This window comes from Rhinoraja longicauda, chromosome 7 (assembly GCF_053455715.1).
Source record: "Rhinoraja longicauda isolate Sanriku21f chromosome 7, sRhiLon1.1, whole genome shotgun sequence".
In the NCBI taxonomy this organism is placed as follows: Eukaryota; Metazoa; Chordata; class Chondrichthyes; order Rajiformes; family Arhynchobatidae; genus Rhinoraja; species Rhinoraja longicauda.
In genome coordinates, this window is record NC_135959.1 from 27,629,697 (window position 1) to 27,654,541 (window position 24,845).

A 24,845-nucleotide genomic window follows, 5' to 3' on the forward strand; every position below is an offset into this window, starting at 1 on the left:
TTAAAAACAAATAATGGTGAATGGTTCACCGTTTATTTTCACTTTCCCCTGCTGAAGATTAGAGTAATAATTGATGGGCTTCTAATGCATGCCGCACTTATAGATTTAACTCACCGGCTTCTCTGGAGTAACATTTCCAGAATTGGTGATCTAATAAAGTATTACACAGGGCAATAAATCCACAGGCTGAAAGCAGCAGCTCTTATTTCCTTATGGCAAACCGCCTAAGAATACAGATTTATGTCCTCATGTGGAATTAAAAAATAAAATATCTCAGGTAATTTGAGCAGAACAGGCATGTTACAATTTCTTTGGTGTCCATAGAACTGTAGTAAAGGACAGAAGCATTGGACCACGTAAACTTCAATCAAAGCAACAGTGCTTGCAGCTCGTAAGCTGGGTTGATGTCATTCCAGGGAATGCTATTCAATAAATTCTCTATTATGTTACAGGTGGCCCATTGCCGATCTCAAATATGGATAGTCTTTCCTGCATGTTTTGAAATGAGTCTCTTCTGAGCACTAACTGCAGTCCTCCAGTTAAAAAGCACACAATAAATATACAATTTTGCATTGGTTAAACTCATTTGTGACACCATGTCTGTGAAACCATGAGTGGTGGCTTTCAGCTTGACTTTACAATGCTGATATCATGCAGAGAATGGTAGCAATCACAAACATGAATGATGGTGGCCACAAAATGACTTGGGGCTGGATATTCCCAAGGTCTTTAGCCCATGTCCACACTGCTACAAAGATCAATTGCGAAAGTATGAATGAAGACTTCCAGTAGTTTTACCAGGGGAAATTGTCTCACATTAAGATAAATGGGAAGCTGTTAAAGATAAGCAAGATGTATATGTAGAAGCCTGACTCCAACTTTAGCCAAAAAGAATAAATAATGTAAAAAGAGCTTTGCAAAGTTAAATTGAAATTATCTGTAGGATAAAGTGCAGTTGGTTTCAGAAAGTTGCCATAAAAGGCTTGAAGTTACCAAGGAATAACTGAGTACATGCATATCCACAGATGATATATAGAGAACAAGAATCTATACAAGAACAAAAAGCGATAAAGAACTGGTCAAGGCAGACGTAAAAGCTAAAGAGATTGCTAACAGAAAAACTTTGAACTGTAGCTATTTCAATTTCATTACAAGAAATGCAAATTGTATCTCTCAGGGAATCACAGAATGCTGAAGAAGCTCTACCAGAGATCTGGGTTCAATCACGACCAAGTGATGTCTATGAGGAGATAGCACATTCTCCCTGTTACTCTGTGTGTTTCCTCCAGGTTCCCCCACATTCCAAACATGTGCAGATTGGTAGGTTACTTGGCTACCCCAGTGTATTGATGAGTGGTGTAATCTGTGAAGAATCAAGAGACTAGAGAGCTAAAAGCCAAGAGAAAGTCGAAAGTGTTTAATTGTCATATGTACCAACAACAGATCAATTAAATTATTACTTTAAATTATTACATAGCAGCAATGTAAATACAATACACACAGATAATATATAACAAAACAAAATTGTAATAGAAACATAGAAAATAGGTGCAGGAGTAGGACATTCGGCCCTTCGAGCCAGCACCGCCATTCAATATGATCATGGCTGATCATCCAACTCAGTATCCCATACCTGCCTTCTCTCCATACCCCCTGATCTCTTTAACAACCCCAATACTGGTGCAAAAAAAGCCCAAAGTCCTTAGTGCAACTCTGGAGAAAAGGAACTTGTGATGTTTCGGGGTCAAGACCCTTCTTCAGACTGAGAGTGAGTGGAGAGGGAAACGGGAGATATTGAAAGGTAGAAAGAAACAAATGAATGAAAAGTATGCAAAAGGACAAATCAAAGCCAGCAACAATGATCAAGGAAAGGTGGAGCCCGCAATGGTCCATTATTGTCTGTGGAGAAGGCGATAACGAGTGATACATATAGTTAAACTAAGAAGGACAACAGTGAAACCAGTACGATGACTAGGGTGGGGAGGTACGGAGAGAGAGGGGATGCAGGGGTTACTTGAAGTTAGAGAAATCAATTATCATACCGCTGGGTTGTAAGCTGCCCAAGCGAAATATGAGGTGCTAAGTATTCTGTGTTTGGTTGCACAGGGGTGAGTTGTGCAGAAGCTCATGAGTTAAGAATATTTCAATTGACAAATCCCAAAGTTGAGGGTTACTCACTGGGGCTAACTCCTCTCCAGCTCCATTCAACAGCATTTCCTCTTCATTTATCTCATTCATTTGTTGGCAGGAGTTCCATGATGTAGTCTATGGCATGCCAAAACACATAAAGTTCATAAGCACATAAAATCATAAGACATGAAAGTATAATTAGGCCATTTGCCCCATCGAATCTGCTCCGACATTTTACCATGCCTGATCTATTTTCCCTCTCAACCCCATTCTCTTGCCTTCTCCCCATAACCTTTGATGCCGTTACTAATCACAAACTTGTCAATCTTCGCTTTAAAAATACCCAATGACTTGGCCGCCACAAAGAGTTCCACAGATACCACCATCTGGCTGAAGATATTCCTCCTCACCTCCATTCTAAACATATGTCCTTTTATTATGAGGTTATGCCCTCTGGTCCTAGACTCTCCCGTTACTGGAAACATCCTCTCCACATCCGGTCTCTCTAGGCCTTTCATTATTCGGTAGATTTCAATGAGATTGCCCCTCATCATAAGATTGTTTCTTTACAGGAAATGATCATGCGTTGGTAGATGTTAATATAATGAGTCATCTGACTCTTGTGCATGCTTGTATTCAGATTGTAATGAACACAAGCATGCACAAGGCATCCTTGGTATACCCACTGGTATACCCACTGTCAATCCCAATGCCCAACCACCAAGAGGAGAGAGGCATTGAGATTGACAGTGGAGATCAGAAATGATTTAATGCAAACTGTTACAATTATCTGTGTATTCTTTTGGGATGTGTCAATGTATTTACTAAAACTTGTGTGTTCCTCGGCAGAGCAAGCATTTAAGCCACATGAATAAATATTTGTCATTTAGAGAAACATATAATTTAATTTATTCAATATTCCTGGACACTATTTTAACTATAAGAATTTTAATCTAAGCAAAGCTTTGGTGTTACAGTTGCTTTGAATATTAAACTTGAAGATGTTACATTTGCTCTTTGCCTCTCTGAAAAAGGGCCTGGACCCGACATGGTGCCTATCCATGTCTTCTGGAGATGCTGCCTGACTCACAAGTTCACAAGTTATAGGTGTGGAATTAGACCATTCGGCCCATTGAGTCTACTCCGCCATTCAATCATGGCTGATCTCCGCCTCCTAATCCCATTTTCCTGCCTTCTCCCCATGACTCTTGACACCTGTTCTAATCAAGAATTTGTCTATCTCTGCCTTAAAAATATCCACTGATGGCCTTCACAGCCCTCTGTGGCAATGAGTTCCACAGATTAACTACCCCCTGACTAAAGAAGTTCCTCTTCACCTCCTTTCTAAAAGAGCTCCCTTTAATTCTTAGGCTATGACCTCGGGTCCAAGACTCTCCCACGAGTGGAAACATCCTTTTCACATCCATAACATCTCTGTTTTTGTATTCCAGTTCTTTTGATATAAATGCTAGTATTGAATTTGCCTTCATTACTACCGATTCAACATGCAAATTAACTTGTGTTGGAAAAAAACTGCAGATGCTGGTTAAAATCGAAGGTAGACACAAAATGCTGGAGTAACTCAGCAGGACAGACAGCATCTCAGGAGAGAAGGAATGGGTAACGTTTCAGGTTGAGACCCTTCTCCAGTCTGAAGAGATGCTGCCTGTCCCGCTGAGTTACTCCAGCATTTTGTGTCTACCATTCAAATTAACTTTTTTGGGAGTCCTGCACCAGCACTTCCAAGTCCTTTTGCACCTCCGATTTCTGGATTCTTTCTCTATTTAGAAAATAATCTACGCCTTTATTCTTACAACTAAAATGCATGACTCCGCACTTTGTTATACTGAATTTCATCTGCCACTTCTCTGCCCACTCTCCTAACCTGTCCAAGTCCTTCTGCAATCCTTGCTTCCTCTACACTGCCTGCCCCTCCACCTATCTTAGCATCTTCTCCTAACTTGGCCACAAAGCCTTATCCAAATCACTGATTCTCAAGCACTCTTTGTTCTATACAAGATTCTGGCATCTGCAGTTGGCTGGGTCTGCAAATGTAACTTCTTTATTCAAAAAGGGAGGGAGACAGAAAGCAGGAAGCAAGGCCAGTCAGCTCCAAATTTGTTGTTGGCAAAATGTTAAAAGCTGCTACTAAAGACATTAAACAGGCATTAAAAAAGTTAAAACATTAAATACAGTTATAACAGCAGGGCAATTAAAAATAATTAAGATAATCAGACAAGGTTGACATGACGTTGTGGAACAGAGATCATGTTTGATTAAATTATTAGTGTCCTCTAAGGAAAAATCATATTCTGGATTGGGGAAGACAATGCATGTACCATATTTAGATTACCAGAAGGAATTTGATAAGGTTGTCGTGGAGGAAAAAAAAGCTCACAGCAGAGGAGGTGATAAACTGGTGTGAATAGAAAATTAGCTGTTGAAGTTAAACATAGAACAGGAAAAATGAAACATTTTACCTAAATCGTAAGAGCTTGCAGAATTTTGAGATGCAGAGGGAACTCGGTGTTCTTGTGCATTAACTGCTAAAGTAGAGCAAATAATTAGGAAATAGAGCAAAATGATAATGTTTAATCTTTGGGGAGTAGAAAGATTATGCTTCAGTCAGATGGAACATTAGTGGAACTATACCTAGATTGGTGAATCCTTATTTAAGGAAGGAGGTGAAGATTTATTAGACGGATCCTGGAATGGCAGGGGTTTGACTTATGAGAAAAGGCTAGACCGATTTTGCTCTTGTCCATTTGGGTTTAAAATACTTTTTAATAAGCATATGGATATGCAGGAAATGAGGGGCAATTTACAGTGGCCAATTGACTTACAAACCAGGAAATATTTGGAATGTGTAAGGGGAACTAGATGAAAGCCATTCATTCACGGGGAGAATGGGAATCCACTTTGGCGGCAAAAATAAGGAGGCTGATTATTATCTCAATGGTGTCAGATTAGGTAAAGGAGAAGTGCAACGAGACCTTGGTGTCCTTGTACACCAGTCACTGAAAGTAAGCGTGCAGGTGCAGCAGGCAGTGAAGAAAGCTAATGGCATGTTGACCTTCGTAACAAGAGGATTTGAGTACAGGAGCAAAGAAGTCCTTCAGCAGTTATATAGGGTCCTGGTGAGACCACATTTAGAGTATTGTGTGCAGTTTTGGCCTCCTAATTTGAGGAAGAACATCCTTGCTATTGAGGTAGTGCGGCGTAGGTTCACAAGGTTAATCGCACAGTGGCGCAGCGGTAGAGTTGCTGCCTTACAGCGAATGCAGCGCCGGAGACTCAGGTTCGATCCTGACTACGGGCGCCGTCTGTACGGAGTTTGTACGTTCTCCCCATGACCTGCGTGGGTTTTCTCCAAGATCTTCGGTTTCCTCCCACACTCCAAAGACGTACAGGTTTGTAGGTTAATTGGCTGGGCAAATGTAAAAATTGTCCCTAGTGGGTATAGGATAGTGTTAATGTGCGGGGATCACTGGGCAGCGCGGACCCGGTTGGCCGAAGGGCCTGTTTCCGCGCTGTATCTCTAAATCTAAAATTTAAATCCCTGGGATGGAGGGACTGTCATATAAGGAAAGATTGGAAAGACTGGGCTTGTATTCACTGGAGTTTAGAAGAATGAGAGGGGATCTTATAGAGACGTATACAATTATAAAAGGACTAGACAAGCTAGATGCAGGAAAAATGTTCCCAATGTTGGGGGAGTCCAGAACCAGAGGCCACAGTCTAAGAATAAAAGGGAGGCCATTTAAAGCTGAGATGAGAAGAAACTTTTTCAACCGGAGAGTTGTGAATTTGTGGAATTCTCTGCCACACATGGCAGTGGAGGCCAATTCACTGGATGAATTTAAAAGAGAGTTAGATAGAGCTCTTGGGGATTGTGGAATCAAGCGATATGGGGAAAAGGCAGGCACAGGTTACTGATTGTAGATGATCAGCCATGATCACAGTGAATGGCGGTGCTGGCTCGAAGGGCCAAATGGCCTCCTCCTGCACCTATTTTCTATGTTTCTATGAAGGAATGAATGAATGAATGAATGAATACTTTATTATCACAAGTGGCAAGTCACAATGAAATTCTTTGCTTGCATACCCAAGCTATGCAAATAGTCACCACACAAAGGACGCTGACAAAGTTACAAAGTATCCCGTGCCAGGTCCTCCTTTGTTCTCCCCCACTACCACATGCTCCAGGTCCACATTTGTTCTCCCCCCCTCATGATGCCCCCCCCCCACGCTGGGTCCACCGTTGTCCTTCACCTCACAGCGGTTCCCCCCACGCCAGGTCCCCTTTGTTCCCAACGGTGCATCCACCAACTACCACGTGACCCTTCCTCGACCACCTCAACAACCGCCGACCCTGCCCGGCGCCCTCATGGACTGCCGCACCGACCTCCTCCATGCGTGGCATTGAAACAACTTTTGAATAGGCATATGGATATGCAAGGATTGGAGGGATATGGGTTGTGCTGGTAGATAAGTGAGGGTCTTGGCATCATGTTCGTCACAGACATTGTGGGCCCCAGGGCCTGTTCTTGTGTTGTACTGTTTTATGTTCAACCATCATCGTGGCGACTGGGGCAGCAGTACAGTTGCTGCCTTTTACAGCAGCAGAGACAGGGTTCAATCCTAACTACGGGTGCTGTCTGGACGGAGTTTGTATGTTCTCCCTGTGACACAGTGGATTTTCTTTGGGTGCTCTGATTTCCTCCCACACTCCAAAGACATACAGGTTTGTAGGTTAATTGGCTTTGGTAAAGATTGTGAATGGTCCCTAGTGTGCAGGATAATGCCCAGGATATGGGGATCGCAGGACTTCACCAACATCCCAGGCCATTGGATGAAATTTTGCAAACCCTTCTAACTCCAATGGGCTCCTTCAACTGCCAGGGTGCAGTTTGGAAACCTAATTGTTTTTAAGAAACACCAATGCAACAAGTGGATATCTTTGCGGGTTAAAAGCACACTGAACCACATCCGCAAGGCACTAGGACAGATGTGGAAATTTGATAAGAAATTTCCCCATTCTGTGATTGGGGGGGGGGAATCAGGGACAGATAATAGCCTAATGCACAGTCAGACCAGAATAGCAAAGACACACAAGCCGTCGCCCTTTCACATAGGTAAGTGCAAAGATTTTTTTCGCTGCAACAACTTAAGTGCAAAGTTCCGGCTGCAGTTCGTTTTGCTTTGCATCTGAATTTTTGTAAATGGAGCTGCATTTCCGCTTTCAACAATGAATGGATTTTCAAACACGGACTGCTTTTTGCACAAATGTGTGGGGTGGAAGGTGGGGGGGCAGGCAGGTCATCACAGTCCTGTTCTAGGAGGGAGATGTTTATTTTCTTACCGTACTCTGCGTGTGTATGTATGTGTGTATGTATGTGTATATATATATATATATATCTGGGCTGCAGCTTTAATTGACAGGCTGATAAGAGTGAACGGAACTTTACAGCGGAACCTGCTGAGATCCGCAGGTGAGGCTGTCAGGAAGTGGAGATGGTGTGCAGGGCAGCAGAGTGAGAGAGTCTGAACGTTGTTAGCACCTCAGCACCGGCCAGCGTCAGCCCACTGAGACTGCCTGGCCAAGCAGTCTGCATAGTTACCAGTATTGCTTTCCCCAATGCAACGAGTGAGTGATGGGTGCAGGTACAACAAGCTTTTAGGGGGAACTTCCCAATGCAACGAGTGCAGGTACAACAGGCTTTCAGGGGGAACTTCGTCGCCGCTGCCCTTTTGCACGTTGAAACACTTTGTTAAGGGGGCGGATCTGGGCGGGGGGGGGGAGAGCCCGTGGGCAGTGTTGCAAACGCTGGGAGGTGGGAACACTTGGCATTTGTGTTGGAGACACCGCGGGGTTGAGAAGGAGGAGTGAAGAGACGCCAGGCTGCACAACGTTACACATCCAACCAAGCAAGATTAGCGGTAGCTTTCCCCTCCCCTTCTTTGTGAAGTTCACTTGGCAGCGATTCACAGGCAGCGCCGGACCGTTCCACAGACTGTTACATCGCCCCACTGTCTGGTCCAACCTTGTTGCGGGTTGAGCAGAAGGTGCCACTTCACCAACACTCGTCTGATCCAGACCTTGTTGTGGGTTGAGCAGAAGGTGCCACTTCACCAACACTCGTCTGATCCAGACCTTGTTGTGGGTTGAGCAGAAGGTGCCACTTCACCAACACTCTCGAAGAAGAAAGAATCGATTTGATACCTAGAAATGGAGAGGAAGGGACAGTCGGATTGTAACGTGCTGGCGTTTACAGAGGGTCAACGCTGGGTGGAGGTGTGTTAACGTTGTTTATATATTTTTTAGGAATTCAATATATTTTAGGGTACTTTAAAAAAAAAATATATATATATAAACAAAAAGGAAAAAGAAAGATGTATCTAAGTTTGGCGTATTGTGTTTCTAAGTTAAGCAAACAGAAACTGTTTGAAAGCGAGTCAAAGTTTGACTGTCAAATTTGATGCTACATTCTCTCTGTGGCAGCTCTCCTGCTAAATCATTTACTCGCGAACGCATAGTTTAGTTTTGGCAACAGCTTCTGAGAGTTGAGTGACTGTAGTTTTTTTTGGTTTCCCATTGACTGAATGACCGATTGGATCACAAACATTAATTATTCCTTCTATGTATTTGCTGAGATTTTTGTTTTTTATTTTTTGTGTGTGTGCCTCAAATGGGCCAGGTTGAGAAGTAAACTTTGTTTTTGGAAGCGGCCCCTTTTATTCCTTCCCCTCTTTGTTCCACGGTTTCGATGTCAAGTTTACTGTGAAGTTTTTGCTTTGGGGAATTGGAGAGGGAGAGATTAGTGGGGGAGATTGTAAAACGCCAACCAACGTCTGCTTGTTTGGGCTACAGTACTTGTAGCACAGAGAACACACATAATTAAAGGAAACTTTCGAAATGTTATTCCTTCAGGTAACTGAGATCACTTGGAAGGGAGAGGATGACCGATACCAACATTATTGCTAAATGTCTCAAGTTGACTCACCAAAGTAAATAGTAGTTTCACAAGTGGTATCACCGCTCAATTATACGTGAGGCTTTACATTTATTGGCAAAGCAGGTCATAAATTGATTGCAATTTCCAATGTTAAAGGGTGCGGGATTTCGACTGCAATAGATTTATTATTTTGGGATTATCCTAGATCAGAGAGTTTCAGGAATTGAGCAAGAGTGGAGGTATTGGTTAAGGAAGAGCCAACTGCTTTTACTTGCACTTCTACCAATACTAATGTCCCAGTCATGCAGCTTGGGAAACAGGCCCTTCGGCCCACCGACCCCATGCTGGCCATCAACCACCCATTTTACATGAATCCCATTTTTAGTTTTTGCATTGTCATTAGCTCACCTCGGATACCACCATTCACCTACTCATTAGGGGCAGTTTACAGCAGTCAATGAGTATACCAACCTGCAGGACTTTGAGATGTGGGAGGAAACCAGAGTGCCCAGAGTGAAGAACGTGCAAACTCCACAAAGCAGCACCTGAGGTCAGGATTGAGCTCAGGTCTGTGGCATTGCAAGGCAGCGGTTTTACTAACTACACCACTGTGCTGCCCTTTCAGGATGCAGGCTTCAAAAGGTGTATCCTTTTCACAATGGTTCACAGTTGTTTTCAAGGGATGAAATACTTTTTTTGATGTGTAGGTAAAATGTAGGAATGATGGGAGCCAAATTGTACACAATAAACTCCCACCAATGGCAGTGTAGTTCAGACCAGGTAATGTAATGTTGCTCAAGAATGCCAAGAATGATTATTTTTATTAATGGCATCCATCTGATTCACAATCCAATTCCATTCTCCCACTAATTTTCCCTGCAACCTATCTTCCCCAGATTCTATCATCTACCTGAATGAGGGGCAATTTACAGTGGCCAATTGACTTAAAAATCAGCAAATATTTGGAGTGTGCAGGGAGACTGGAAGCATCCACAGGGAATGTGCAGACCCCACACACGTCACCTGACAGACCCAGGTCACTGTCTTGTTTACTCTGATGTTTTTTTTGGGGAAAAAACCTGAGAGATCAATGGACCTATTACTGACAATACCCGCCAGAGCTTTACTGGTCAAATCACTGGGCTGAGGCATGAACTCAGAACTTCTGCTTTGGAGAGGCAAACATGTTCATCATATTTATTCTGATTTGAATCTAGTTGGCAGGCTTTCCTTGTTTGAGTTAACAAGTTGGCAGGCTTTGAGTTGGCAGGCTTTCCCTGAGTGAGTTAACAAACTTTTTTTGTTGCTCTTTATTTCGTTTTTACCAGAGATTTATGTTTACATATCTGTAGTGCTGCCTCATGTAAGAATTTCATTGTTCTGTTTCAGGACATATGACAATAAAACACTCTTGACTCTTTCAGACATGTGGTACCTTTGGTGGTGAATCTGTGGAATTCTTTGCTGCAGAAGGCTATGGAGACCAAGTCAATGGATACATTTAAGGCAGAGATAGATAGATTCCTCATTAGTATGCGTGTTAGGGGTTATGGGGAGAAGGCAGGAGAATGGGGTTAGGAGGGAGAGACAGATCAGCCATGATTGAATGATGGAGTAGACTTGACGGGCTGTAGGGCCTAATTCTGCTCCTATCAGTTAAGACCTTATGACCTTGGCAAAGGCCTTGCTAAGGTCCATGTACATATGTGCTGCACTGCCCTCATCGATCTTCTCGGTCATCCCTTCAAAAGTCTCAGTCAAGTTGCTCATTGAAATGAAGAGAATGCAGTTAGAACTGCTGGCCCGTGCCTTGGGGTCAGTCTTGACATGCACTACTGCTGTCTGTGTGGAGTTTGCTTGTTCTCCCCATCGCGTGGGTTCACATCCCACACTCTAAAGGCATACTGGTTATTTGATTAATTGACCATTCTAAATAACAGTGGGAAACTTTGGCTAGGTGGGTGGGTGGTGAGAGAATTGGGTGGGGGAGGGATATATTGTCAATGAGCAGGTGTAAGAGAATATTTTACATGGAAATAACTAGGGAAATGAGATTGATGAGATGGCTCTGTGAGCCAGCATAGACTCAAAGACTTGAATGGCATCTGTCCCCATCATAAGGAAACAAGAAATGTGGACTCAATTTAATTACTCCATTGACTGTCAATGCTTTTTCTGCAAAGGTCCAAATCTCTGGACTTCCCTTTCCTTTGCCTCTTCGCCTCTGCTGTCTCCTTTTAAGGCTCTCTTGCTTTTGAACCTATACCTTTGATCAAGCTGTTGTTTGTCGACCGTAATATCTTTTTTTATGCTAGTCGCCATTATTTTCCCTTGGGGAAAGCTCCTAAGAAACATTTTGTTTCTTTTGTGTGACATTGACTTTATTTCAACAAAGAGTATTGTTGGTTTTAGTGTCCATAATAATATAAGTCCTTTATGTAACAAGGCTGCAGAGAACAGTGCTAAAAGGGAAAGATAAGAGGCTTCTGGGTTTATGGCATCAACTATGCATGTTCTCCTTCTGACTGCATGGGTTTCTCCAGATTTTCTCTCATATTTCAAAGACGTGCATGCTAGCGGGTTAATTGGCTGCTGTAATTTACCCTAACGTTGGCGCATGGTAGTATCTGGAGTGGAAATAGTTGAGGGGAATGTGGGGAGAATACAATGAGAGGATTGTAGGATTTGTGTGACTGGGTTCTTGAATGGCTAGTGTGAACTCGATGGGCTGACAGTTCTGATCCTGTGCTGCACGACTGCATGAAATCTAATCTAATTTCTGAAGTATAACTGATCATTTTAATGCAAGAAAAAAAAAAAGGCAAACAATTTGCTTAAAACAAGCTCGCACAAACAGGGGTGTGTCAATGATCACTTTCAGTAATACTAATTGAGAGATAAATACTGGCCAGGACATGAGAAATAACACCACTTGGCTTCCTCATAAGAGTGACATGTAGATTGTTTGCATCTCCCGGAGAGAAGATCAACCTTGGTTTAACTTTGTTAACATCTTTCAGGACATGGCAGCTCTGACAATACAGCACAAAAGCCTCTGCCCAGATTTTGATGCTCAATTTGTAAACCCAGGAACCATTCAAACTGATGATTGAATGTGTTATCAATTAAGTCACAGTTGGCACACAGGATGCAGAACTCGCTCCCAGTTTCCCCCAAAGCAACAGGAGCTGGCAGATCGTCAGCCTTATGAGATATTTCAGTGGAGCTTATTCTTGGTCAAATTCAAAACACATTTGTACATCCACAGCATGTGGATTGGGTATCGGGTAAAGTTGGGGAGGAAGACACTGAACAATTTTCTCCAGTGCAACAAAGGTCAACTGTAAGGTTTTTTCCACCACCTATGTCAAGTAGTTCTGTGTTGCTTGACAAAGCTGTACCGGAATGAATGACATGCAAGCAGGAAGTATTCAACAGGTCAGGTAGTAGCTGGGATGGCCGAGACAGAGTTTCCAGAAAATCCCCGGGTTCCAACATGGTTTCATTCCCTGGAAATGTCCGTAACCTGAGCTGTTTGTAAGTTATAAAAGAACAAGAACAGTGCGTGGTAGAGGTTCACAGTAAGAGTTGTGATGGGAGTGTAAGCAGACGTGGGAAGAGAGCTACCAGCCCACCTCAGCGAGTCAGTGAATTGACTGAGTCTGCTTGTTGCTCTCAGCTCTGCTTGGCTTGGCCCAGTCCCCTTTTTTTGCGGCTTGGAGGGTGGGGAGAGAAGTGATGCAAAAATGTCCCATTCCCACCGGGTAGAAGATTCCTGCAGCCCCATGGAATCTGGCAAATCTATCCCGTATGTCTCGGCTCGAAGGGCCGAATGGCCTTCTCCTGCACCTATTGTCTATTGTATGTCCTTGCCGTATCTTCGGAAGGACATGTACTATTTAAGGTCGAAGAACTTCTCTTGAAAGTGGCAACAGCCAGACATGAACAGGTTTTAAGTACAGTGGCAGAATGAAAGGGGAGGCTATGAAAGGATAGAGGTCAGGAGAGAGTAAATGCCCAGGTGCAATGGGGAGAGAAGAAGAGAATTGGACAAGTGTAACAGCAAAAGGGGAGGCCGTGATGGAAATAACCATGGCAGAATTATTAATACTTGCTCTCTTGAAAAATGAGAGCAATCAATAGGATTGTACACTCTGCCTGGCAAGGTGTAATTTGCTCTAGTAGGAATGATGGCATTCACTAACTAAGGGCACAGTGGGTTCGTTCTGCACACTACATACACATCATGAGTTGCAGCAGTGTCGAGGGGTGTGGCATTTTAGCACTGGACACTTTCAGTGTACGGAGTGACTCCACTATAAGAGTAAGAACATCTGCAGGGTGGTTCCAATGCAATGGGACATTGGCACATCAGTTAACCTCCAGGAAGTACATTACTATCTTGAGAGCTTGCAGAATAATGATGTTTGTAGTTTAGTTTATTGTCACATGAGCCGAGGGAAACAGTGAAAATCTTTTTTTGTTGCGTGCTATCCAGTCAGCAGAAAGACTATACATGATTACAAACAAGCCGTCCATAGTGTACAGATACATTGTAGATGATCAGCCATGATCACAATGAATGGAGGTGCTGGCTCGAAGGGCCAAATGGCCTCCTCCTGCACCTATTTTCTATGTTTCTAGGATAAAGGGAATAATGTTTAGTGCAAAATAAAGATCAATAAAGTCCATTAAAGATAGTCTGAGGGTCCCCAATGAGGTAGGTGGTAGCTTAGGACTGCTCTCTAGTTGGTGATCGGATGGTTCAGTTGCCTGATCACAGCTGGGAATAAACTGTCCCTGCATCTGGAGGTATTTTCAAATAAAGGGATGGGGTGGGGAAAAAAGGAAAAGCATACAGGAAAGGGTTAAAGAGACTGCAGAACAATGGGGAAACTTTTAAATGCTTATAACTGGATTTAGAAAATGAATGACAATCTTTACATCCCAATGCTCTAGGCTATGTATCAAGAGTATTCGTCCGTTAAATCTCTCATTATAATATAATAGTTGGATTTTGCGTGCCAACTGGCTGCATCACAACTGCATTCCATGCATTTCAGTGTCAAATGCACCAGAGTAACTGGCTAACTCTCTCAGGTTTGGGACGATAGAATTGCCAATAGTATTTTCTTATAAAAAAGACCAAAGCAATTTGCTGAATTATCTTTTTATTCATTTCTTGAATTCCTGTGGTCTATCTAAGTCTATTGTGCAGAGATAATGGAGTTGCCCTCTGAGTCGACACCCCTGTCTACACTATTCAATGTATTCTCGCCACATTCCCAAAACCTTCCTCGAGATTCACCTATACACTAGAGACAATTTACAGTGGCAAATTAGCCTACTGACCTGCATAGCTTTTGGGATGTGGGAGGAAACCAGACCCGAAGGAAACTCGCACCATCACATGAGGATAAATGCACATTTTGCATGACAGCACCAGAGAACTTCGATCACTATAAGGTAGTGCTTCTATCAGCTGTGCCGTCATGTTCCCAAGACTGCTGATGTAAAGCCATTCTGGTGGTAATGTGAATTAGCAAGGCAGAATGCAAGACATTCCTCAAAGTGAGTTAAAAGGTTTGAGAGGAAACTAATGTGCAGATAGTAGGAAGCGCTGACTCCTACCCATTACCGATATAGCAGTATGGCTCCACAGCAGTACGAGGTCATAATAACCTAAAGCTGTTGCTGAAAGTGAGTGAAATTTTAACTTTTTAGTCAAGTGTGAAAGATGTATCAAAACTGTATGCAAGTGATTGTTTCAATTAAAGTAAAAATCTACCTCGGCATCAATTGAGCATTACTGTTATCTGTAATTACTGCTTTGAATAAAAGTGAATTGGGTTCTACGAACATTAAATTTTACGCAGCTGAATTTAAGACTTTGGAGCATTGATGATACTCGTGTCCTGTTCCGCGCATGTACTACTATGGTTGCTCACCCTGAATAAATTCCGATAAATATACAATCTTTGGTTTAAAATCCAAATAGCGTCTCTGGCGGTGCAATCAACAAGCCAAGTAATTCATCTGTGGGGCTATCATCTAATCCTGCTACTTAGAATGGAACCACAGATGCTGGATTAAACCGAAGATAGATGCAAAAAGCTGGAGTATCTCAGTGGGACAGGCAGCATCTTTGGAGAGACCTGAATTTTGACCTGAAACATCACCTGTTTCTTCTCTCCAGAGATGCTCCAGCTTTTTGTGTCTATCTAATCCTGCTGCCTTTGTAGATGATAATTTTCCTCATCTTTGTAACGGGTCTGATTTTTAACCTTTATATACAATATGTATGATTGGGGGCCTTGAACTTGCCAACATAAAGTGAGCTTTATTTTTCCCTTGTGAAAATATTGTGACTAGATTTCCTCTCCGTTGCTGCCACGCATGATGTTGAATTTACAAAAGCTTTATAGAGAATGTCACATCCAGTGAGAGTTCAACAGCAGAGTTCCAGAAATAACCCCAAATTGTTTCTCATTATTGCAAATATATAACTTACCAAAAGGTTTTATTGGCAGATAACCAGAAGCAAGTGGCGTAAATGTTTAACGTAACATTGTGTGTGAGTCTTTGCAAAATCACACTCTTACATATTTTTAGAACTTCCCGCAGAAATTTTATGCTGTAAAAACACTTGAGTTGAGTTTGGAGAGTTTTTAAGTGCTGCAGCTGAAGCGATGTTGCTCTTGGACAAAGTGTTGTTTAAGTTAAACATTCCTTCACACATTTTCTATTAAATTGCACTTCTAGAGGACATAAACCAAAGCGACAGCAATTCTGCATTGGCACAGTGAGGCACATTCGATTTTAAAGCTGAATGTTCAAAAGGAATGGGTTAGCTGTTTCCGCTTTAAGATGTTAATGTTTGGCTGCTCAGTTTTTCCAACCAAAATATTACAGTATGAATTCCATAGAACAGATGTCAAGTTAAAAGTTGGACAGTTGAATTATGGCATTTTTTTGTGACCTTAATGCAATCATGTGTGTGTTTTTAAATATCAAGCCAGACCTTGCTTAATTAACCTTTGGTATTTCACATGTTTACCCCCCACGACTTTCATAGTTAATTTTAAACTGCAATCTTCCATTCTACTTGCGTAATGATTCGCCACTTCACAACTTTTATAAATCTTCATATTGTCATTGCTGAAATTTCACAGATGTGAAGATGTCCTTGGTTTTGGCTCCTCACTGCTCCTTCTGGTACAGGTAGTAGTTAATAGTTTTGTGGTGACACTGATGCAGTTCAGCATCAAAACTATCCTTGGGGTTGTGTTTGCGAGCATTCGTACATTGAGGCAAAGAGGTGACTAACTCTGATCAGTTTTTTGAAAAAAATCAGAACTCATTCCTCTTTCTCCATCCTCCACCTAATGCTCTCTTGGTTTGATTTTCTTATCAGTAAATGTAACTCTGTTCCAGCTGAGAGTAATTAATTTTAGTATTATTTGAACTAGCATCAACCCACATTTAAAGAAGTGAATTCCAACTTTCCCCAGCTTCACTACTAAAGCACGGCTCAACTTTTTAGACTCTGCTTCAAATCCTAGATTTCCGAACCAGTGGAAATCCTTTCTCTGTGTCAACCAATTGTAGTAGTTTCCCATATCAGCTTTAAAACTTGAATCAAATCAGTCCTTCATAAATCCAAGTGAATGCGATCTCTGGATAGCACCTTGAATTTAATCCTTGCAGGTGGGGTTTTATTCCAGTAAACATATACTGCATTGCCTCCATTTCAATTTTTTTCTTCAAAGATCTGGTCTTTGTAATGCTCCATTGGTCCAAGTACTGAATCTTTTATAGTGTGTAGTAGTTTCTGCCACCACCTATCACAATCCTCCCGATATAAAAGACAGCCATTCCATTAGCTGCTTTTGATTATTTTCTAAACACTTTGATTTTTATTGGCGACTAAAACTAAATGCAAAACTGCAGATGTTGGAATCTTGCAGCATCCTGATCTGCAGAGATCCTCCAGCAGCTTATTTATTGGCGACTGAAACAGTTTGGTCCTTCAGAATTAAAACAAAATGTCCTAGGTCATCAGTGTTAAGCATATATTGCAATACTTACTGTATCTGTATTTGTATAGCTCTTAGTCAGACCTCCCAACATTTGATTTTACAAATTCATAATTTTGATGTCCAAAATTCAGAATTTTACATCAAAATTCATAATATGGCGCGTAATGCAACTTTTCAGCAAAAAAAAGTATGCACGCCAAATGTGCATACGCATTGCGCTACATTCATGTGTGAAAAATGACTATTTCCAACAGTCTGTAGTTCTTGGACTACATGTACAATTTCAGGCCTATCATGTGTATATTCTGCTATTTATAGAAAGGTTATTGAACAAAGATACTTTTTGCAACACAGAAAAAATAGTTTTGGTTTGTTTTCTTTTATGCCTTTTCCTTACACATCCCAATCCTCTTGGTATTGAATAAAAGAACAATGGTCATAAAATGTATTACTAAGTTATGAAGAAAGAGCTGATATATGCGACTTGACTAAGTACACGGAAGTACTTGTTGAAGTAAATTTGCACATTAATTTGCACGGTAGCGCAGCGGTAGAGTTGCTGCTTTACAGCGAATGCAGCGCCGGAGACTCAGGTTCGATCCTGACTACGGGTGCTGCACTGTAAGGAGTTTGTACGTTCTTCCCGTGACCTGCGTGGGTTTTCTCCGAGATCTTCGGTTTCCTCCCACACTCCAAAGACGTACAGGTATGTAGGTTAATTGGCGGGTAAATGTAAAAATTGTCCCTAGTGGGTGTAGGATAGTGTTAATGTACGGGGATCACTGGGCGGGACGGACTTGGAGGGCCGAAAAAGGCCTGTTTCCGGCTGTATATATATGATATGATATGATAATCAGCCCAAAAAGTTGGTAATTGATTTTTCTGCTGTGTTTTATATTTTAATCCCGTATTAATTAATTAATATAGTTATATAATCTTGCATTTAAATTTAATATTTACTCATTACAGTTCCACCACTGATTTTCTGGCACTCCTGGCTCCAGAGCTTTGCTGGTTTATCCAGCCGGCCAAGGAACTCGGCTATGGGGATGGATGTGCTGGCTCCAGCTGGGCTGGAGTTCCAGAGCCCCGGCCGCAGGTTGCAAATTCAACCCACCGATCGGCCATAGAAGTCCCGATGAGGTTGAGATTGGCTGCCTTGCCCAGCCTAGGTGCCACATTTTCCGGGAGACTTCCAGGGTGGGGGGATTTCTCGTGGAACCTCTAGCGGCCAAATTGACAAATTGCAGTTGCCGATTGTTTTGCGAAAAAATGTGAGGCGAAATCGGAATGGCGGAAATAAAATAAAAAAGCGGAAACTTTCCGCCAAATTCGGAAGGTTTGGGAGGGATGCTTAGGACTAACGGAATCAAAGGATATGGGGAGAAAGCAGGAATAGGGTACTGATTTAGGATGATCAGTCATAATCATATTGAATGGCGATGCTGGCTGGCTGGAATGGCCTACCCCTGCACTTATTTTCTATGTTTCTAAAATCATTTTCTGATATGTGGTATTGGTATGTTAAAATTTCTTTCGCCATAGTTTCTAGGTTTGCAGCATTAATTAAATATTCTGTGTGTTATTCATGGATCCAAAAATACATTTGCCTTTTAAAATAATTTTCTTGTCAAAATAGCACTATTACCTGATGGTTGTGATGGGCCAGCTAACACAAGGTTGAGAAATGGACCCATGTTACTGCTTCTGGATGCTATCCAATGCCTGCTATAGACTGGCAAAAACGACACGATCTTCTCATCATATCTGACCAGTCTATTGCAATACACTGATAACATCTCCCACTGGGATCGATTCTCAGAAAGGAGAGCAATGAGCCACTATTTTCCAAGATACAGTCAGCGCAAAGTTAGTGTCTTGGTTTCTCATGCACCCGCTATGTCATGCTATCTTCAACTATCTTCCAACAATCATACGCAACAAGAAATGTGGTACAATGATGGTATTTGGCAAATGTGTTCAGTTTCAGCTGAAACTCGGTTGGCTCCATAAATCAACGGCTGTCGGACTTCTTGAATATAATTCTTTGGACTCCTTGTGTGCAGATGACTTAGGGTTGAGTTGATATCAGTCATTCTAAAGCAGCAACTGACAAATCTAACTCAACCACAGTCTAAGATTGGGAAATGACTGTGGCCTGCTACAGTTTTAACTTATTTTGCCTTATAATGTAGTTTTTTTTTGTTATTTGGGAGTTTGATAACCAAACCTTGCAGAGAAATATTTGTAATAGGTTTCCTTCTTGCAACCATTCCGAAGAATGTGCCTCGATGTTATCACTTCTTTTGGCAAAACAGTTGAAAATTGGTTTAACCTAAACGGTGTTTGTCGTCATTTCCGGTTGTATTTTGCTGAAAGGAAAGTTCACTTGGGTACTTCCTGTTGGAGCTCCCAATTTGATTTGTGCCTCTTGCAGCGTAGAAATAGGCCCTTTTGACCAGATTGTAGGTGAAGATTGTAGATTGTAGATGTAGATTGGAGGGGGGAGGGGGAAAGAGGGATAGAGGAACTATCTTTCCCTTCCCCCTTCCCAGTTCTCCTACTGTCTTCCTTGCGCCTACCGCATCCTATTTTTGACCCATCCCCTCCCCTGACATCAGTCTGAAGAAGGGTCTCGACCCGAAACGTCACCCATTCCTTCTCTCCAGAGATGCTGCCTGACCCGCTGAGTTATTCCAGCATTTTGTGTCTACTTTCGAAGAAAATAAACATTAAACCCTGGCTTCTGGTTCCAGAGACTCTGCTAACCATCATTAGAATAGATGTTTTGCTGGCACACATCTACAACTAAATCTGAAACTTGGATTATTATTACTAAAATGCAAATTAAAAGCTTATATTTGGCACACCAGAAAGCGGGAAGCTAACTTGTGGACTTGTTTTGCATATTATTTAAAGCTGCAGCAGAGACAAAGCACAAATCAATGGATTGGAGAAAATACTACATTCATATTAGGGATCTATATTTATATTCGTCAAATTTGTTGGATGCCAAGTGAGCACGATTCAGCTAGTCTGCACGCTGGTCCTTCCCAAGGCTGCAGCTTTTTGTGATGTGACCATGATTGCTACCATTAGAATGGGTGTCGTGACAATACATAGATATAACTAAAACCGAAACTATACGCCAAAATATAAATACAAACTTTACATTGACTCACTCACGATAGGAAGGCAGTCCATTATTTTGCATAATATATTCAAAACTGAAGAGGAAGTACTGCATAAATTAGAACAATGAAGCACAGGAACAGGCCCTTCAACCCATGACCTCTGCACATACTATGTATCAATCCAATGTAAACTAATCCCACTTGTCAGCGTGTTGACTATATCCCTCCATCGCTACCCGTTCGTGTGCTTGTCTAAATACCTTTTAGGTCATTATTGCATTTTATATCCAATAGTGCCAAAATCTGTTGCCTGATCAAGTGAACATAATTCAACAAGTCCACAAGTTAGCTTCCCGCTTTCCAAAGGAACGAGGCCAACTGGTGATGTACTCAATGCATTAAATATTTTGCGGAATCTTCTGATTATTTTGCTGTAACGGGCATCTGGGACGTGGATGGTAGTAAGTTTTCCACTCGATGAAAGATGCACTTTACTCTGCCTTAAACTCGTTGGCCTGTCAGTATAAGGGATTCCAAGTTCCAATCTCCCAATTAATTTGTTAATGAAATTGCATAACATTTTTTATAGAGAGCTTCTGAATGAAATACTGTCATCTGCTGAACACCTGATTTGGAACCAAGAATGTGCATTTATTTCAAGCAAATTTGTATGAAGACCTTGCTTTGCATGTTGTGGGTTTTACAACGTCATGCATTCGAAATCACTTTACATGTAATGTGTGAGTGCCAGCAGCCGATTGAACACAGCAACCTTCCATAAGTCACAACACAGCAAAGGGCAGTTATGCATTTTTTTTCATCTTTGTATGAAATAGCAGGAGAGCATTCGGAAGATTGGGTCTATGCTAGAACTTGGAGAGTGATCCGTTCATTCCCACTCCTCCACTTATTTCCCTGTAACCCAATGGGCATAATTTTCTCACCCGGGCATAATTTTCTTGCCACCCACCAGCCTTGGAGGCAATTTATAGTGGTCCATTAACCTATCAATCCACATATCTTTGGGAGTGGAACAAAATTGTGGCACCCGGCGAGAACGCTTCTAGTGAAAAGCACAACGTTCAAGCTCCACACACTTCAGGTCAGGATCAAATCGGCATGCTGTTCAGTATGCTGCACAGTAAGTCTGAAGAAGGGTTTCGACCCAAAACATCACCCATTCCTTCTCTCCAGCCTGTCTTGTTGAGTTACTCCAGCATGTTGTGTCTTTCTTTGGTTTAAACCAGCATCTGCAGTTCTCTCCTACACATTTTGTCTGCTGCACTTTTACTCTATTTCACCAGCATGTTGGTTATTGATTAAGACCTGCCAGGTCTTCCCTTTCAAATGGCCCTAAAATATTCCTCTCAAAATAGTGTCATATGATATTTTACTTCAATCTCACATGCGAAGGGGCTTTCATTTAACATCTTGTCATGAAGATGGTGATCCTTTGACAGTGCATCCCCTTCAGTACTGTGGAGGCATGAGGCTGCAGATGTCGGACCCTTGAACAAAAAACAAAGTGCGGAGGATTTCAGTAGGTCAGGCAGCATCTGTGGGTGGAAAATGGACAGATAATGTTTAGGGTTGGGACCCTTCCTCAAAGTTGCTCAGTGTTGCACCGGTTTCCAACTTATTTGCCATAGATTGGCAGCACTCAATATAATGTGTGACCTTACTGGGAGAACTTTCCAACCTGTACCTAGATAGTTAGTCTTACTCGTGAAGGTATGACACTGGACCCAGTTTTTGGCAAATATTTGAAGTGCTAGTGAAACAGCATTTTGGAGGTACAAGAGAATGAGGTCTAGAAACTACAATCCTGAAGTTAGGGAAGTTTGATTTCCATAACATAAGCCAGGACTTAAGAAAGGTTGTGTGGTTACATCTGTTTGCAGGTGGGTCAACATGTGACAATTAGGAGTCTTGCAAAGTAACATAAACAATTCCTGTAAGCGTGCAAGTTAAGGCAGGAGAGGTCCTAAGGAGTACAGAATTAACGGGGGCTTCTTAAGAAAGTAATTGGCTTGATGCAGAGTTGGTGTGGAATAGTACTAATGGGCAAGGGAAAGAAAAATATTCAAATATTTTATTAGCATATTCAATTAAAGAAGGTAAAAATGCAAAGAGCGAGGATTCTTTGGGACCAAAAAGGTCAATTTATGCTTGGAGCAGGTGGATATATGTGAGGTTCTGAGTTTACCAATGTTCTTTAATATTGTAAAACTTCAACTAATTAGATAGCCATATAGTCATAAATATAGCACAGAAACTGCCCTTTGGCACATGGTGCCCATATTGACCAACAAAATCACTCATTTATCCTACATTATTTTTAACAAACTCTCTTAACGTTCACTATGATGTATCACAGGGATTCGTCATGGGGTCCTTAATGTTTCTTGTTTACACAAATGTGGAATTATTGTGAATGTAGGAAATATGATTGGTAAGTTTGCAGATGACATAAAAAACGAACATATTATTGATAGTGAGAAGGATAATCTTGAGCTGTACAATAATATAGATGAGTTGATAAGATGGGCAGAATAATGGTCTGTGGTATATGAAATTTAATCCTGACAAGTGTAAGGTGATGCATTTTGGCAGAAGTAATGAGACGATGATATGGAGAGCGAATGGTCTGACCCACTGGAGTACTGAGGTCTCCCTATCCAAGGAAAGCAGTGGGAAGGTTTAGTTTACTTTAGGAAACAAAAGAGCGGAAACAGGCTTTTCAGTCCACCGAGTCCGTGCCGTCCAGCGATCCCCGCACACTAGCACTTTCCTACACACACTAGGCACAATTTACAATTTTACCAAACCAATTAGCCTACATGGCGGCACGGTGGCGCAGCAGTAGAGTTGCTGCCTGACAGCGAATGCAGCGCCGGAGACTCAGTTTCGATCCTGACTACGGGTGCTGTCTGTACGGAGTTTGTACGTTCTCCCCGTGACCTGCGTGGGTTTTCTCCGAGATCTTCGGTTTCCTCCCACACTCCAAAGACGTACAGGTTTGTAGGTTAATTGACTGGGTAAATGTAAAAAAAATTGTCCCTAGTGTGTATAGGGTAATGTTAATGTGCGGGGATCGCTGGGTGGCGCGGACTTGGTGGGCCGAAGGGCCTGTTTCCGCACTGTATCTCTAAAAAAAAAGAAGAAAAAAAAAGAAACATGTATGTCTTTGGAGTGTGGGCAGAAACCAGAGCACCTGGAGAAAACCCATGCAGGTCATGGGAAAACGAACAAACTCCATACAGATAGCACCCATAGTCAGGATCAAACCCAGGTCTCTGCCGCTGTAAGGCAGCAACTCACCGCAGCGCCATCATGCCACTAATATAAAGCAACCAAAAATAAAGTCTCTCATTATGTTGTGAGACTGTGTCTGCGAATAACATTACTATGTCGATGACTGTTTAAAAATGTAGAGGTTGCACATGATTAGATTGCAATTAATGGCATTCTTAAACTGTAAGCACGTAGCCATGCTAATACAAAGCCACGGCATGCAGACACCATTTGGGAATAATGATCAATCAGACTATTGTCAAATTTGCTTGTTGCATGCCTAGTTTTCCCCTGAGCTTAACCAATGGCTTGTTGTGGACTGTTTTTTATGTGGGATAGCTACCTATCTCGTTTGCCAACAATACGAGATGTTGGAATTTGTTATGTGTGGCTCTTTGACGTTCACATCAATAGTGTGGGTCAGTGTGCTGTCTTTCAGAGCTTTCAGTCTTCCTTAAGATGTAACTTGCCCTGTCAGTGGATGTGTGAACTGACTTTGTTGTGGTATAGTTATGCTAATCGCCAAGGATGACTTTGTATAAAGCATTTTTTTTTACTGTTTTTGATGCCTCCCACTCAAGTAGCAGAGACCCCTATCTGATGATCATAGTCAGATACCAAGAATTCTGCAATAAAGATATGTGATTGTCAATCCAGGAATTGGTTTCCTATTTGTGTTGGTGGATTGTATTGACATTGGTATTGAAACCCTGAGTCCTATTGCTGTGCAGTATTGTGTGCGAGTAATTAGCGAATGATTAATTCATGTAGGATTGCAGTAAACAGAAATAAATATCACTTACAATGTGAGGCTGTATATGAAGTTACACCCTCACCACTGTCGTATGCCTTTTTAGTATTAAACAAAGTGCTGGACTAACTCAGAAGGTCAGGCAGCATCTTTGGGGGGGATTTTTTTAAATTTCAAAATTGAATTTTAGTTGTAATTTAAAAAAGAAACGGGCAGCATCTCTGGGGAGAAGGAATGGGTGACGGGTCGAGACGGATTCAGACTAAGAGTCTGAAGAAGGGTCTCGACCCGTAATGTCAGCCATTCCTTCTATCCAGAGATGCTGCCTGTCCCGCTGAATTACTCCAGCATCTTGCGTCTACTTTCAGTAGTGTTAGCACCTCTCTTTTTCTTTAAGCATCATGCCATTGTTTAGTGGCCCCATGGGATGATAGAGTCAGACAGCGTGGAAAGGGGCCCTTTGGTCCAACTAGCCCACACCGGCCAACATACCCCTTCCCTTGTATGAGAGGTGTCCCCACGGTACACTGTTCTCCATTCT

The 24,845-nt window shown here is 42.0% G+C and overlaps 1 protein-coding gene across 2 annotated transcripts in view; it reads left to right on the top strand.

The window, feature by feature from the left end:
- The first annotated feature begins 8,269 nt into the window (after positions 1-8,269).
- The window catches only part of LOC144595159 (LIM domain only protein 7-like), a 210,896-nt gene continuing 194,320 nt past the window's right edge, over positions 8,270-24,845 (top strand). For both annotated transcript variants that reach the window (XM_078402296.1, XM_078402297.1), the window contains exon 1: positions 8,270-8,425. In XM_078402296.1, the coding sequence (XP_078258422.1) occupies positions 8,360-8,425 (66 nt within the window). In that variant the 5' untranslated portion in view covers positions 8,270-8,359. The remainder of the gene's footprint in view (positions 8,426-24,845) is intronic.